Source organism: Dermacentor albipictus, chromosome 4 (assembly GCF_038994185.2).
Source record: "Dermacentor albipictus isolate Rhodes 1998 colony chromosome 4, USDA_Dalb.pri_finalv2, whole genome shotgun sequence".
NCBI lineage: Eukaryota > Metazoa > Arthropoda > Arachnida > Ixodida > Ixodidae > Dermacentor > Dermacentor albipictus.
Genome location: NC_091824.1, coordinates 176751442 through 176766539, shown reverse-complemented (window position 1 = coordinate 176766539; position 15098 = coordinate 176751442). Strand labels below are relative to the sequence as shown.

General features: G+C 44.8%; 1 protein-coding gene across 2 annotated transcripts in view; it reads left to right on the top strand.

Moving 5' to 3' along the window:
• The window catches only part of LOC135908621 (centrosomal protein of 78 kDa-like), a 102461-nt gene that overhangs the window by 11053 nt on the left and 76310 nt on the right, over positions 1-15098 (top strand). For both annotated transcript variants that reach the window (XM_070537864.1, XM_070537863.1), the window contains exons 4-7: positions 2337-2612; positions 3449-3562; positions 7101-7165; positions 9236-9322. In XM_070537864.1, coding sequence (XP_070393965.1) covers positions 2337-2612; positions 3449-3562; positions 7101-7165; positions 9236-9322 — 542 coding nt within the window. The remainder of the gene's footprint in view (positions 1-2336; positions 2613-3448; positions 3563-7100; positions 7166-9235; positions 9323-15098) is intronic.

Genomic DNA, 15098 nt, shown 5'->3' with positions numbered 1-15098 from the left:
CATTTGGCAATGCATTGCCAAGAACATGATTGCTCCCCCTGTCTTAGTAGCACCAACGTTTTGTAGGAATCAAACCGCGAGGGAAATTGTGGAAGCACACCGGATTGAAAAACAAAAAGAAAAATGCATCAGCCATCCATCGGTTTCATTGATGGATAAAGAAAATTCACTTCTATCATCACATCTTTAACGCTTTTTATCGTAAGTGGATGTTTCATGCACCTTGTTGTTCTTATGTTGACCGGATGGCTTTGGTCCACGTCTTTGTTGTTTTTTATCACAAGTGTTATATGTATTGTAGATGCGCTCTCTCGACTTGATCGCGCAGATCTGTGGGTATATAAGCAGGTGGTTCTTCAAAAATAAAACCATTTGTTAGAAAGCGCTCGTCCTCGTGTTTCTTCTATTCTTCGTCCCTGTTTGTTGCGCACAATAAGTTTTAAGATGAATTTGTTCCAACTAGGCCGACTCGCAGTCTTGAGAAAAAAAGGTCGCAGTTTCACTTGCAAGACGAAGCATTGGTTGCTATAGCAACTTAGCAGACACCTTTACGAAGTAAGGGTAGTAGTTTTATCGACTGTATAAACTTGTAAACATTTGCTTACTAACTAAATTAACATGCATGCTGTCACGCATGCACAAGCAAACTTGGACACATCTCACTCGATGACCGCGGCAACTTGCTGTCAAAACACTGGAGGGAGGAAGTGCGGCAGCAGCAGCAAGTGAATTGACCTTTAGCTGCCTCTCGCTTCAACGCGAACTAAGTGGCGAAAACACAGCACTTACGAAACTATCAGCGCTCAGTGCACTCTGTCACCATCACAGATCGCTTCCATGATGGAGCCCACGCAGCCACACCGTGCGCCGCAGCTGCCGGAGTAGAACCCCCCCATTGCCTTGCGTGCGATAGAAGACGGTGTACTTCCTCCCCTCCTTCCTCCCTTGCATGCGCAAAAGATTTAGCCACAAGTGTCAGCTCACCCTAGCACGCTTTCACTCGCATATACAGCTTACGGTGTGCGGTGGCAATGTTAATGCCCTTGGACTTTATACTGAGCATCATGATGACGGTGACAGCAGGAGTGCACCTGGAGTGTCCTTATAATCACAATAAAATTGAAACTCCAGTAACAATAGCTTATATTTATTATTCCATCATTAAATATGTGCAATAATTATGCAAAGAACAGGCAGACAATGGAATGAGCATCTTGTTCTCATCTACGAAAGATTGCTAATCTTATAACTGAGAAAAAGGTCACTCAGTTTCCAAATCACTCTTACTGGACACACTCATATTAGTGTCGATCGTGGCTGCTTCCACATTAAAATTTGATAGCACATAGATGAGTCTTCAAAAACATTTACTTGTGGGCCTGGTGCGAAACTTGTTATGAATATATTTCCAAACAAGAACCAGGTTTGTTCCTAACTGGCAGATTACGAAGGTATCTGCCTAGAAGCTGTATATGTATATAGGTGTCAGCGGTTGATTAATGCAAAAGTCTTGCCACCAAGTTTACAGTTCAATATGTTTCGCATAGTTCCAGAAGCGAGTCCTGGACCAAAACTCAAAGGACGTCCTGTATTCCGCTACATTTAAAAGCTATGTTACATTTTCAAAACGAAACTGAAAGCATCTATATAATGTAGACACTTGAAAACTGTGCTGTCATTTTCTTGTCATCATTGCTTCTCGAATACATGCAGTATGCTGAACTGCGGAGAATGGCAACTGTAAGTTGTCTGCACGTGCAAATTTTTGTCTTGCTTTTTTTTTTACTTTCTCTGTATGAAAAAAGAAAAACTGAAGAGCATGTTTTTTTTGTTCTATTTCTTTTTTTTTATTATCTTTTTGAATTGCTTCCCAGCATTTACATTTCTAGGTGTGCTAGAGCCTGCACTGTGTGTGACAGTGGGCTGACAAGTAGTTGGCCAATTGATCAATTGACTAGTCTGTAGCAAAAGCATCTGGTTTTATTCCTTCAAATGTAATTGTAAAGGGGGTCAGCATCACAACACAGAAAAGGAGGCTCTTTATAAGGCCGTGGTAGGGAAACAAGTGCTGTCACATGCAACCCTGTAGTGACAGATCACTCAACTCCAGCATGCCCATGCACGTGCATTATCAACTAACCACGTCCAGGGCCATCAGCAGTGACAGTCTGTACCAAGAAGCAGGCTATTTCTATAGCAGTAAATTACTCTATATAGTGTTGTAAGGGTGTGATTTCATGAGAAAATGTGAACTGTAGCTTTAGTTGTGCCCTTGTGTCGCCTCCATAGCTGTGCATGGCCAGGGTAGGCTCATTCGAAGCGCCCTTCATTTGCAGTGCTTTGCCGTGCCTTATGTGAGAAAGAGAGCGTGCGTGTACTCAGCCTCTGCGACTGTCAACTGGGCAGCAGTGAGGCCGACCTGCTGAACTGGCTCCTGCGGCAACAAAGCCTTGGTCGCCAGGGGGCACTGTGGCAGGGTGTGCTGCGCCAGAGAGCTCTGGCGCTTGACTCGCTGCGCGGCCTTCGACGACTCAGCCTGTGTCGCAACCCACTGGGAGACCAGGGCATCTGTGCCTTGGCTGAAGCTCTCACAGATAACCTCTGCCTCAAGGGTGGGTAGCCAAACTTGTGCATAGTAATACCATGATAATGCCAACATTATGTCTGTGGACGAAGTCCTCGAGTCAACTGCTCAGAAGACCTGCTGCAGTTAAACCTCAATATAACAAAATTCTCAATGTGGTAAAGTATTTAATATTTGGTAAATTATTGTCCATAGAACACCATGTATTTACAACCCGATTACCACAGTATAACGAAGTGTGTTTATAGAAGATATCAATATAACAAAATTTTACTGCTGCCGCAAAAATATATAGAAACACTAAATAGAAAGTTCTGTGCATGCAGATGGTCAAATGGTTCAATTGCAAGCGGCTGCTTGCGTCCGCACCTTTCAAATTGCAAGCTGCATGACCTAGAGCATCCGCCAAAGGAGAGCAGCAGCATGTTCTGTATATAGTCGAAGTGCGACACGATCCTATCGCGCCACACACACAGTATGCTTTGCGCGTAACTGAAAGTGTGCTAAGGTAGGCATAGAAGCATGGTGGCTTGATAAGTGCCATCTTCCCATGCAAGCAAGGGGAAGGGGGGGAGGGAAGCGAGCTCGCGGTAACAGTGATCAAGTGCATAGGAGGAAGGTAGTTGTGGGTTGATACACATCTGCTTTTCCAGTGCAGCCATGGCTATGCATGGGATGAGGTAGATGCTAGTTTCAGTTCAAGTTCCGCTTAACTGGCATTCATTAAAACATGCACTTTGTTTAGCCAAGGTTTGTTAACATTGTGTCTATGGGCGGCCAACCAAAGTTGAAGCCGTCATTTTGTTTAAGCAAATGTTATTTATTTGGAATCCGCTGTAGTGATTACCTTTTGTTTTCTGACAGCACTTGACCTTCAGAGCTGCAATGTGGGCAATGCTGGTGCCTCTGCCTTGCATAATCTGCTGGTCAACAACATTGTCCTGGAAGTAGTTGACATACGGCAAAATCCAAACATAGGTGAGCTTGGACTTCCTTCAGTTGAGCCTTGGCAACATGTGTTATTCACTGTCATTTAATGTTAACGCTTCCTTGCAACTTTCAACCTCACAGGTTGATACATACAGAGTTAAATGAATAACATTTTAGAGACGTAAGTGTAAAACCTGCCATCTTACAAAACATAAAAGAGCCCTGAACCACCTTTCTCTGAAACCTCAAAAATGCCTTGGGATATGTATTGTGCCTCCCAGGAATATATTCTGAAAGAATTTCTCAGCAAGACCTAGTACGAGCATACACACTGCAACCACAGCATTTATCTTTTTCATTCCTCCTCAATGAACCTCTGTTCCAAAGGACCTGGGCAGTGCTGGTTACACTGTCCTGCCTATGACATTACGTCAACTGGCTTGAGTGTTGTGTTACTTATTTCAGCAGGAAACGATGGGTGCTGTTGGCAACACATACATGCTTCCGGACGCTGTTATTGTAGTAAGGTTTGTTATCACTTTGCTGTGCTATAGTGCACTGATAGCTGCATGTGGCTGTTCTTTCTGGTACCAAGTGGCATGAGTAGCACATTTTCTTTAGCACTTATCTCTAGTGCAATCATACAATTTACGAGGCTTGAATGAAACGTCATCTTCTCTTACAAGTATGTTGGCAGCACGTACATCAGCTCAGTGATGAATGCCGCACTCCGTACTCGTGTTTAAGAGATTTGTAACATAGTGAGCTTCGAACATGGGACGTTTTCTCGGATGGTCACTTTCAGAAATATAACTTTCAGTGCACACTGATTGGCTGGTTGAGCTAAACCACTCAAATCATACAATGCGCCGTGTACTACGTTACAAGAAAGCAATAGTATCGCAGAAGGGGATCCTCCGAGAATACTTCCCCTTGAGGCAACTCATCTTGAAGGTGTGCAACTCGAGAAGCAGACGACCTGTCCGATGGTGGGTCCGGAGTATGTGCAAGAGCACTGCGTAGTCAAGATTGGCTATGCCTGTTCTAGTACAATTTGGCCACATGGGCCGGCTCTTATCGCCAACATAGACCAATCAAAGCACACAGTTATCAACATATCTCGATGGTGAGTGGGCTCAAGGTAGCACCCCACAGCAAATGCAGTATTTAAGTTAGGCAACAGATGTAATTATGCACCAAGTAGTAGCCACCCTAACTGTAGGGCAATTGCTATGTGCATGGCAAGGCTGGAGTGCACGCTTCTGTTTGTGTGCATCAGTCTGGCCGTGTTACGTGGTGCAAACCAGCTTTGTTCTACAGGGATAGTATACAAATTCAAATTGCACATTTTTAAGCTTTATAGATAGTGAAATACAAAGTGATGTCTGTCAAGGTGTCTAGCCAAGAGCAGCTGGGAGTGAGTGCACGCTGGCTTGTGTCCCGTGTGAGGCACGGCAGGCGTAGCTTATGTGTGGTCTGGGTGGAAGTTTTGAAGGAGGTTGAGTGTTGAAAACTAATTAAACTTAGCAAAACTTGACTGCTACGACACCCCCTCCTCACTCACCCCCCCAGCTTCTGATAAGCAGTGTGGCCAGAGCATTCTACGTGGGCGAGCGTAGCCTAGTGTGAGCTGACAACAGACAGCATCTTGTAGATGTCAGTAATTCTTATTTTAATTCGAAATGCATAATTTTGCTTACTTGAGCCTGCTTACTTAAGGGGGTATGGTAGGGTCCATGAGCCATCTTGGTTTTAGCTTTATATCTCAACTGTTCTATACATTAGCGTGAAATTCTGCACGCTCAATAGGAATAGCGTTGGCTTTAATTGGAGTAATTTTTTTACTGCAGGCCTTCTTATTTTTTGTGTAGTTGAGAACCAAACTTTAAGCTATGATGGAAAATAACATGTACCTTTTCTCAGAAACAAAAACAGCATGACCGTGAGATTTCGCACAATAATTCTGTATAATAGTGGGTTTAACTGGAACCTTTAAAAAATGCTTTGCTACATTTACGTCACACGAAAAAAAATATTCGTCACACGTCTCGTACCGTGGAGGGTCTTTCTAATAATCTTTTCTTTCTTTTTTAGTTATAACTGAGTCATTTTTTCACACATTTAGGTTCAGATTACTTGCAAGGGATGTGAGTATATTCTGGGAAAATTTCAGCACAATGGGGCTGTATAGTTTTCCAGAAAAGGTACATCAAGTTCCGAAAATTTTGAAAAAAGTGATTTTGAGAAAAACGCGTTTTTATGTTTGCACCTTCACTACAACCGTTCAGTATGCACCAGCAGAGTAGAGAAACTTTCTGGCTTTTTTGGTGACTTCCCCAAAGCCTTTCTTGATGTTTACGTAAACGTAAGCATGAAGTAAACATAATTACGTAAACACTGAAAAAATGATGGAAAACAACATGTAAACAAACCCTCGCATCTGTCACGTTTAAATACCAGGCGGCGCGCTTTTTGGCGCCATTTTTAAATGGCTTAGAGCACTCCTACGCGCTTGCCGCTGCACTGTTTTGCTCACCACAGTGTGTATTATTTTTTATTGATGAAATCAAAAAATCAGTTTTTTGGTCGATTTGCCCTACTATACCCCCTTAACTGCGTCAATTAATATATGCAGCAACAGTAGGAAGAAGCACACTGATCAAAATGCCATTCTTGATTGATGTCAGCTATTGGCCAATAGCAGCCATCTATGAGAATATGCTAAATGACAAAATATGGCAGCTGCCAGCAGCCTCAAAAATGGCGAGGAGATGGCCTCTGTTTGAAGAGAGGGTATAGGCAAAAAAGGTGACTTCATGCTCCACTTGTGAACTTCATGCGCCACGTACGACTGTGTACACAGCAGTGTATGCTATTCACTGAATGTGTTTTTTCGCCAAGGCCAAGTTGTGGTTCAGGACGCCTTTAATTAAGAGGCTTGCACTTTTCAAAACTGTACAGCTCTTTGTGCACAATTTTGTCCCACAACAATAATCCTAATCAATGTTGTGCACTTTGTTTTTCTTTATTGCTGTGTGATCAGTACTTTCTCACCACCAATCTCATGCACACCTCTGTGTGCCATAGCATTCGTGACAGGAAAGTAGCAGGCACAGAGCGTCAAATTAAGGGAGTCAGTGCACTCAATACAACTTGCCACATTTACCACGAGTACAGCACCATGTAATCCAACACGTCAGTGTTTGCCTTTACTTCGACTTGAACATTCCATCATCACCTTGCATGGCTTCCGCTTAGAGAGCCAAGCATTGTAGGATTGTCTAAACACTTCGTTGATGATGATCAAAAAATGTATTTCTGGTTTAACATTGGATTTTTTGTTTCCTCATTATTTCTAACTTTGCACCTCTCTTTTATGACCTGCTATGCAGTTTGGCAGACACATTTCAGCACATAAGTGCAGCCTTTGGGTGCAGTGCCTCGAGCACTGCAGTGACCTTCCCAATGTTTCAAGACAAAAGTACATTGTAGAACTAGAAACCATAGTTGAGTAAATCTGTGTTCCAGTGGAAAACACTTTTGAGAAGTGTTGATAGACTCTCCTTGGGCTTGCCTGTTCTCACAGATGCTGCCTTAGCCAAGGGCATAGCGAAGAAAGTGTCCTCAAATCGTCACGGAAGACAGTGTCAAGTGAGCTCTTCCACTTTGTCATTTACACATGCCATGCTGAACATGCTGTGTGTTCTGCAGTAAATACCCTTTGTCAAAAGTGTACCAGCCACACATCTGATTACAGGCTGTGTGTTGGTGTTCCAATTGCACCCTTGGAGCTCGAGAGCGCTCTAGAGCGAGTGGGACTTCCATCGTCATCCTCCTAAATGTCAGTCCTGATGCCCACGTCACCCTACCACATAACCAAAAAATGATATTGACTACAAGTGGCGTTAATTGAATGAATGGTGCTCAAGCTTGGTACTCCAATTCACATTTCACAAAGTCAGGAAACATGTCCAAATTAACCAAGCCAAATTATTGAATGGGCCTAAATAATTAAGGATAAGCTTACTGCATTAGCATGACCTTTATTTCCCATAGAACTTTATTACCCTTGTTTCTAGTTCACACGAAACCTTTGTTGAAATTGCAATTCTTGTCATCCATTGACAGTAATAAGCACTTGTAGCAGCATGACATACATATCTTCATTCAAATAGATGTTTCACTAGTGCACTCACCTCCCTGTTGGTTTGTCGTGGACAAGCCAAGGTGCACGACTAATCGTTCATCTCAGTGCAGCTGACAAGTTTGGTGCGAGTGTGTGGGTTGCAGTAGGATCATCTTTCATCGACAGCTTGCACAATGTTTCTCACATTACACACATTGAATAATGCTTATGAGTACTTGCACAGACCAAAAGGCAAGTCTAAATTAGCTTAGAACGAGTTGATAGGCCAGCAGCACTTGTTTCTAACATTTCTTGTGTTCTCGTATAAGTTGTATATAGTCTAAAGTATTCTTTTCTTGTTTTTTTAATTAGCAAGGTTTTATTGTATATTGCCACATCTTGCAACAGTGCCGCCAAATTAGAAATCAGATTAAGACGCTTCTGTCCACCTGCATGTAGCTGTTTTAACAGACACCAGTGAAGAATTGGATGAAGACCTTTCAATCCAAACACCGGCGCTTGTTTTTTCCTCTCTGTCTGTCTGTGCGCGTGTGTGTGTGCATGCGTGTGCTTGCGTGCGCACTTCAGTTGACGGTTGAAGACTCAGGCTCAACACTTGTGTCGAATAAAGATTGGCTGTTTTTTCTATAATGTGATAATATCATTAATGAAGACTGACTACTTAGCAAGCCCCTTCCATAAATAAAACAATTTATATACAGAAAGTACCTGCCATGAAATAGTCAGTTGGAAATGCTTTGTTACTCATTGTATTACCGTATAGTAATCTATGATCTCAATTTTTAAGGCATCATTTATTTCACAGCATTTTCACAGTTCTGGACATCTGAAAATGAAACAGATGTTCCGAATTTAATTAGCTATACATATATGGCAGAGCTTATTTCACAAACTTTTTATTGTAGAGTCAGTGTTCATTTGCGGATTCAGTGTTCAACGCACTTGTTGCAGCGCTTGAGAAGCCGAAAATCGGGCCTAGTTGTAATAGATTAGCTGGTCAAAGCAGATATTTAAATGAGTACTGACGCAACATTTTCAACTTGTCACTTATTTATTTTTTTTCTTGCATGAAATGAAGTTTCAAAACCTTTAAAAATACTGGGAAGCACAAGAGTATGTGGACCAGTTTCGAGACCCAGGAGGGGGTGTGTAAGGCCGTGGTGATACACTGGCTGTGTATTTTTGTAATTGGCCGTGGCTTCCACACGAGAGCCCAAAGGTCTCTTGTCTATCTTTGATTAGCAACATATTCACGCCTACCCCTATTGATGCACAATGCTGAAATTTTTGCTCTGTAATGTGACATCATGACATTGCTGATTGCGCCAGGCTGGCAAATAAAGTCCAAGTTTAGTACTAATTAAAGTATAAGTGTTTCCCAACCTTCATACCTTTTTAAGTCTCATCCTTTTATTTGCTAGGGGCATGTGGTATAGTTTCTACAACTTCAAAAACGTGTGTCAGTACTCCTTTAAATTATAGAGACAAGATATGTAAAAAGAGTTAAGGCACTGTTGAACCATTTCGTTGCTGGAATCCCATTGATGAGGCTGTTGACCCTGTTGTATGCGCAGTATGATGTCCTCCCACTAGGCAAAAGCCAGCCAGTGCGGCCAGTTTCCCATCACCAGAGGAGTAGGTCGGCAGGGAGACTGCAGGAGGCAAGTTGGCAGCTGCAACCATTGACCTTGCTCACTTTGTGTGCTGATGAAAATTTGCTTATGCAAATTCAATATATAACCAAAAGGACTTCTTCTTGGGCAAGTTGGTGCTTAGATTTCCTAGGTATACTTTGTGGCGCAAAATACATTTCTTGAAAAGGGACAGAAGAAAGGGAGACAGTGAAGCGCCAAACTACCAACTGTTTAATGACAGTCTGAACAAACGTATAGAAGAAAATACAACTTCCGCTCATGCGCAGGGAGCCAAGGTGTGACAGAACAACGTGGTCATGATAACATACTTTGGATGAAGCACATTTCTGCGGAATATAATACGATAGATGTATCGCTGACACAATCAGACCCTTTCTTTTTAATATAAAACATTTCCAACAACTTCCTTGCAGTTTGTTCCCTACTTCTGCCAAGAATCAATACTCGTTCAAAGCATGGCCTACAACGACAGATCTTATTTTGTTATAGCGCAAGCTTGACAAGGACAAAAGAAGGTACATCTGACACACACAGCGCTACTTTCAACAACAGGTTTATTTCTCGTTCTCGTCGCTATATATACACCCTCGTCCCGTCATACACCACGTGTAACATTTTTGGAAAAATAAACAAAAGATATAAACTGGGAACCACACGTAGGCAGTTTCTTGATTCACATATTCAAAACATGTACACGTTCAACGCGAACAAAGATAATTCAGCTCTTTTGATGATAATGAAATGGAAGTTTTACTGACGCATGCATCGCCGAATGTTGCTATGTGTCTGGCTTCTATTATCAGGCGCGTCATTTCACACCTGCTTCTACTCATGATCACTGTTTCTTTAAATCTTGGTTTGCACTTGCATCTCTGGCAATGGATGGCAAGAAAGCTGTCAGCGGCCACGTTGTTAACTTTGTTACTATGCTCTCGTAGCCTGTCATTTATGCATCTACCTGTTTGACCGATGTAGGATTGTCCACAGCTGAGAGGAATACGGTATACGACGCCGGCGATGCAATCAACGAATTTGTTTTTATGTTCTTTTTCACATGCGCTACGTGGGATTCTTTCCGGCCTTGTGGTTTTACAGAGGCTGACCAATTTATTAGGTGCCGAAAACACAACGTTAATGCCGCTCCTTCCAGCAATCTTCTTTATTCTATGGGAGAATCCGTGTATGTAGGGGATGACGGCAACCTTTCCTTTGTTCATGTCAGTGCTCGACACGTGCACCTGCTCCGAACTGCTTTGCTGCGCCTTCTTAAGCAGTCCTTCTGCGACTGACACAAGCACGTGGCTCGGGTAACCAGCGCAGCTTAAACGCGAGGCTTGCCGTTCGAAGCTATCGTACATTAGGTGTTGGCATGATTTTTTCAGTGCTTCGCTGAAACACATCTTCGCGATTCCCCTCTTCACAAGCTTTGTATGCGCGGAATGAAATGGTAAAAGTGGCTTACTTGCCCTAGGTTCGTAACACCAGCAGGTTTCGTTATCGGTGAGCACAAACTTAATGTCAAGGAGGATTAGATTCCTTGACATTAAGTTTGTGCTCACCGATAACAAAATCAATTTTGACGGTAAAATCAATTCATTGTTTTTTTTTTATAACTCCAAAACCATTGAGATATCTGTTGAGGCCGCGAGTCCATTTTGCATTTGCTCATCGCGATGGGTGTCATCATGAAATGCACTTAGCACACATGCAACCCTTACTACACAACGCTGTCAGTTTAAACTGTGTTCCATAAATGCATCAGGTCGAAACATTGTCCGCATGCAATTTTTCACTGTTCCTGATAATACATGCACATACAAACTTTTGCTATATGCATTCGCGGTAGTTGCCAACTGATCACCCGCGAACCCTGCTTCACGTGCACTGCCGTTAGGGCAGCCTGTGTGCATTATCTCGTGCCAGATCAACATTTATTCGTTTGTGGGCACAAACATTTATCAAAAATGAGCATCTTGCCACCCAACAGCCCCACTGAAGGCCTAACCAGTATTGTTTTGTCACGAGTCAGTGACCAGAGTAGCAGTTTCGTGCAGAATCAGGGAAATGTTTCGCAGTCGCTGTATGGCAATTGAAAAACGGAGGAACCACCTCACCAACGAATGCGAGGGCACATCCCAGTCATGCGCTTCAACTCCCGAATACGCATGGCTTCTTGGTCTACACATTTTACATGTGCACAGCCTTTGAAAAATGTTATTTTAGTGCGGTACAGTTTATATAGTAAAACCTTGTTAAACCGTACCCGCCTAAACAGTAGTTTCGTTTTAAAGGTAGCAAAGTCAAATTCCCGACTCAGCAGCCATTGAACGTAATGCGTTTTGTATCCGCATAAACCGTACCGGCTTGTTGCGTATGTATTGGTTAACACGTAGTGTTTTCGCTATTCCTCACCCAATCACAGCGGTAAATTCCCATTGGGCAACCCGGCAGAACAAGCTTCAGAGTGCAAAAAAGAGGTGATGCGTGCAGACAGGACACAAGAGTAGAGAAGTGGACAACACGAACACCGACTATCAACTGAAGGGAGCACTGAGGTGAAAAAAGAAAAAAGACACAAACCTCATCTGCGCAAGCTCAGGAATGGTATCACCACGTGTCAGTCGGGTACATGTGCCGGTCCACATGAGAGATAACTGTTAAGGCACTTAATCTCTTCCTTATGTAATCAAAGGCTGGCTCACACACGCACTTCCACCATTATAGATATGTCATGCCTCTAACATAAGACGCGTATCTTCATTCTTATGCCTGTAAAATATTGCGCATTCATCTAACTCTGGTGTGCAGTTACAATTACTACATTGCCAAGATTGTAACTGCACACCAGAGTTAGATGAATGCGTAATATTGTACAGGCATAAGAATGAAAATATGCATCTTATGTTAGAGGCATGACATATCTATAATGGTGGAAGTGCGTGCATGAGTCAGCTTTCGATTGCATTACATAAGGAAGAGATTAAGCACCTCAACAGTTATCTCTCACGTAGACCGGCACATGCACCCGACTGACACGTGGTGATACCATTCCTGAGCTTGCGCAGATGAGTTTTGTGGTGGTGGTGGTGGTAACAACTTGATTAACAATCCGGAAAATTCGTGGCCTGGGCCTAGGCCGCCCCCGAGGAGGTCCGGAGATCCTGTCTCCTCGCCGCCTCACGGGCTTGCTGGATGGCCCATAGTTGATTTTCGAGGTTTGAGCTGCGCAACGCGGCCTTCCATCGCGCCGCAGCTTCATCTGGGGAAACTGCATTTTCTTCGCATATAACATCACATTCCCAGAGAATGTGTCCAAGAGTTGCGTGAGCCCTGCTGCATAGCTTGCAGTTATCATCCGAGTAGACGTCCGGATATATCCTCCTGAGATGGACGGGGTTGGGGAAGGTCTTTGTTTGTAGCTGCCGCCAGTCTACCTCTTGGGCCCTGTCGAGTTTGGGGTTAGGGGGCGGATAAACCCGCCTTGAGTTTTGATAAAATTTTGTAATATCACAGTATCTGGTCATTCTGTCCCTTTCTGTCCATGCCTCCGTTGGATTTCCAACCCCAAGAGAGGATCTTTCTTCGCTGGCGCGGAACATGAGACCTCGCGCTACGCGGTGGACCTCCTCGTTGAGGTTGGGTACGGGGGTGTCGGGGGACGTGTGCGCCGGGGGACGTGTGTCGTTCCTCCATCTCCTCGGAGGTGACATAGTTCGCGTTGGCTTTGAGTATAGCCTCAGCCTTCGGCGAAATTCTGCCTTGTGCATAGTTTCTGACCGCCGTCTGCGAGTCACTGATTACGTATCTACAACTGGGGTTAACGATGGCTAGGGCTATCGCCACCTCTTCCGCTACCTCGGGGTTTTTTACACGTATGCTACAACAACTGACCAATTGTTTCTCGGTATTGAGGACGGCCACTGCAAAAGCACGTCGATCCTCGTATTCTGCCGCGTCTACGAACAGCGCTTCCTTGTCCCTACCGAAGGCTTTGAGTAAAGCCTTGGCTCTACTCTCTCTTCGACCCTGATTGAATTCGGGGCTCATGTTCTTGGGTATATTAGCCACCTGCAGCTTTTCCCTGATCGCGCTTGGAAGGGATGTCTTGTCGCCGTGCTGCTTGTGATAACTTATCCCGAGTTTGTCCAGGATACTCCTGCCCGTTCGTGTCTTCGCTAGTCTTTCGAGTTGCGAGATTTGGTGTGCTTCAATTAACTCTTCAAGCGTGTTGTGGACTCCCAGCTGTAGCAGCAGTTCCGTGCTGGTGCTGTCTGGAAGGCCCAGTGCCATCTTGTATGCTACTTCTAATGAGGGTGTTCAGTTTGGCATATTTGGCCGCGTACCAGTTGTGGTAGGCGGCCACATAGGTAATGTGGCTAATAACGAAGGAGTGTATGAGTCTGACGACGTTGGTCTCCCTCATACCCTGATGTCTGTTGGTGATTCTTCTGATGAGCCTCACCGTGTTCATGATCTTAGTCTCCAAATTCCTGACCGTTTCTCCGTTGTTGCCGTTCGATTCTATGATGAATCCGAGCACCTTAATCTGCTTCACCCTGGGTATTTCTTGTCCGTCTTTGGTGCGTGTGCAAATTTCTTCGTATGCAGCATGCTGGATGTAAGCCTTGGGGGGTCTTCCCCTAAGCGTCGGGCGGTAGAGGAGGAGTTCCGATTTTTCTGGCGAGCAGACGAGACCGGTTCCGACGAGGTACTCCTCCACCACCTCGACCGCGGTCTGTAATCACTGTTCGATTTCTCCGTCGCTTCCCTCGGACACCCAGATCGTAACGTCGTCCGCGTATATTGTGTGATGCACTCCCTCAATGGCGTTGAGGCGCTCGGGGACGCCGATCATAATGAGATTAAAGAGCATCGGCGAGATGACCGAGCCTTGTGGGGTGCCGACGCTGCCTATGTTACTGTCTTCGTATGCGAGTTTGCCCAGCGTTAAGGAGACTTTCCTGTTTGTGAGGAAATCCTTAACATAGCTGTATGCTCCGTTTCCTAGATTGAGTGCGGCAATGCTGCGTAGTATGGCTGCGTGAGCTGCATTATCGAAGGCTTTCTTGAGGTCTAATCCTAGAATGGCCCTGGTACCTCTTGCCTTGTTGTCGAGTATCTGGTGCTTGATTTGCATCATTGCATCCTGCGTGGAGAGATGAGCTCGAAATCCGAGCATGGTGTCTGGATACGCTTCCACGTCGTCCAAGTGTGCGTTGATACAGGTGAGGAAGGCATGCTCCGTCAACTTGCCGACGCACGACGTAAGGGATATTGGTCGAAGGTTGGCCAGATCTGGGGGTTTCCCTGGTTTGGGGATGAGCACCATTTTTGCTCTTTTCCACTGGTCAGGGATGCATCCTCGGGTCCAGCAATCGTTGATGTACTTGGTCAGTTCGGAGATGGTCTCGTTGTCCAAGTTACAAAGGGTCTTATTAGTTACGCCGTCCGGTCCCGGGGCCGACTTGCTGTTGAGCTTTTGCAAAGCGGCCTGGATCTCCGCCTCGCCAAAGTCTCTGTCCAGAGAGTGTGGGGATGCGCGACCCTCGCGCCTCCCCTGATGTTTTTCCCGCATAGCTCGTCTCCTGTACTCGCGCTTCGCCGCGTGACCTGCGTGGCGCCCGCGCGGTTGATGTGGTTGAAGCGCAGTGCGAGAGATGGCGCGAGTGTTGCGCTGCTAACGCCGCGAGGTTACTTGGGCGCCGAAAGGAAGGCGCTTGCTCTCTTTGGGTTCGGGAAGCGAGCGGGACGGACGTGCCGCGCGCCGACCGATGCTTCGGCG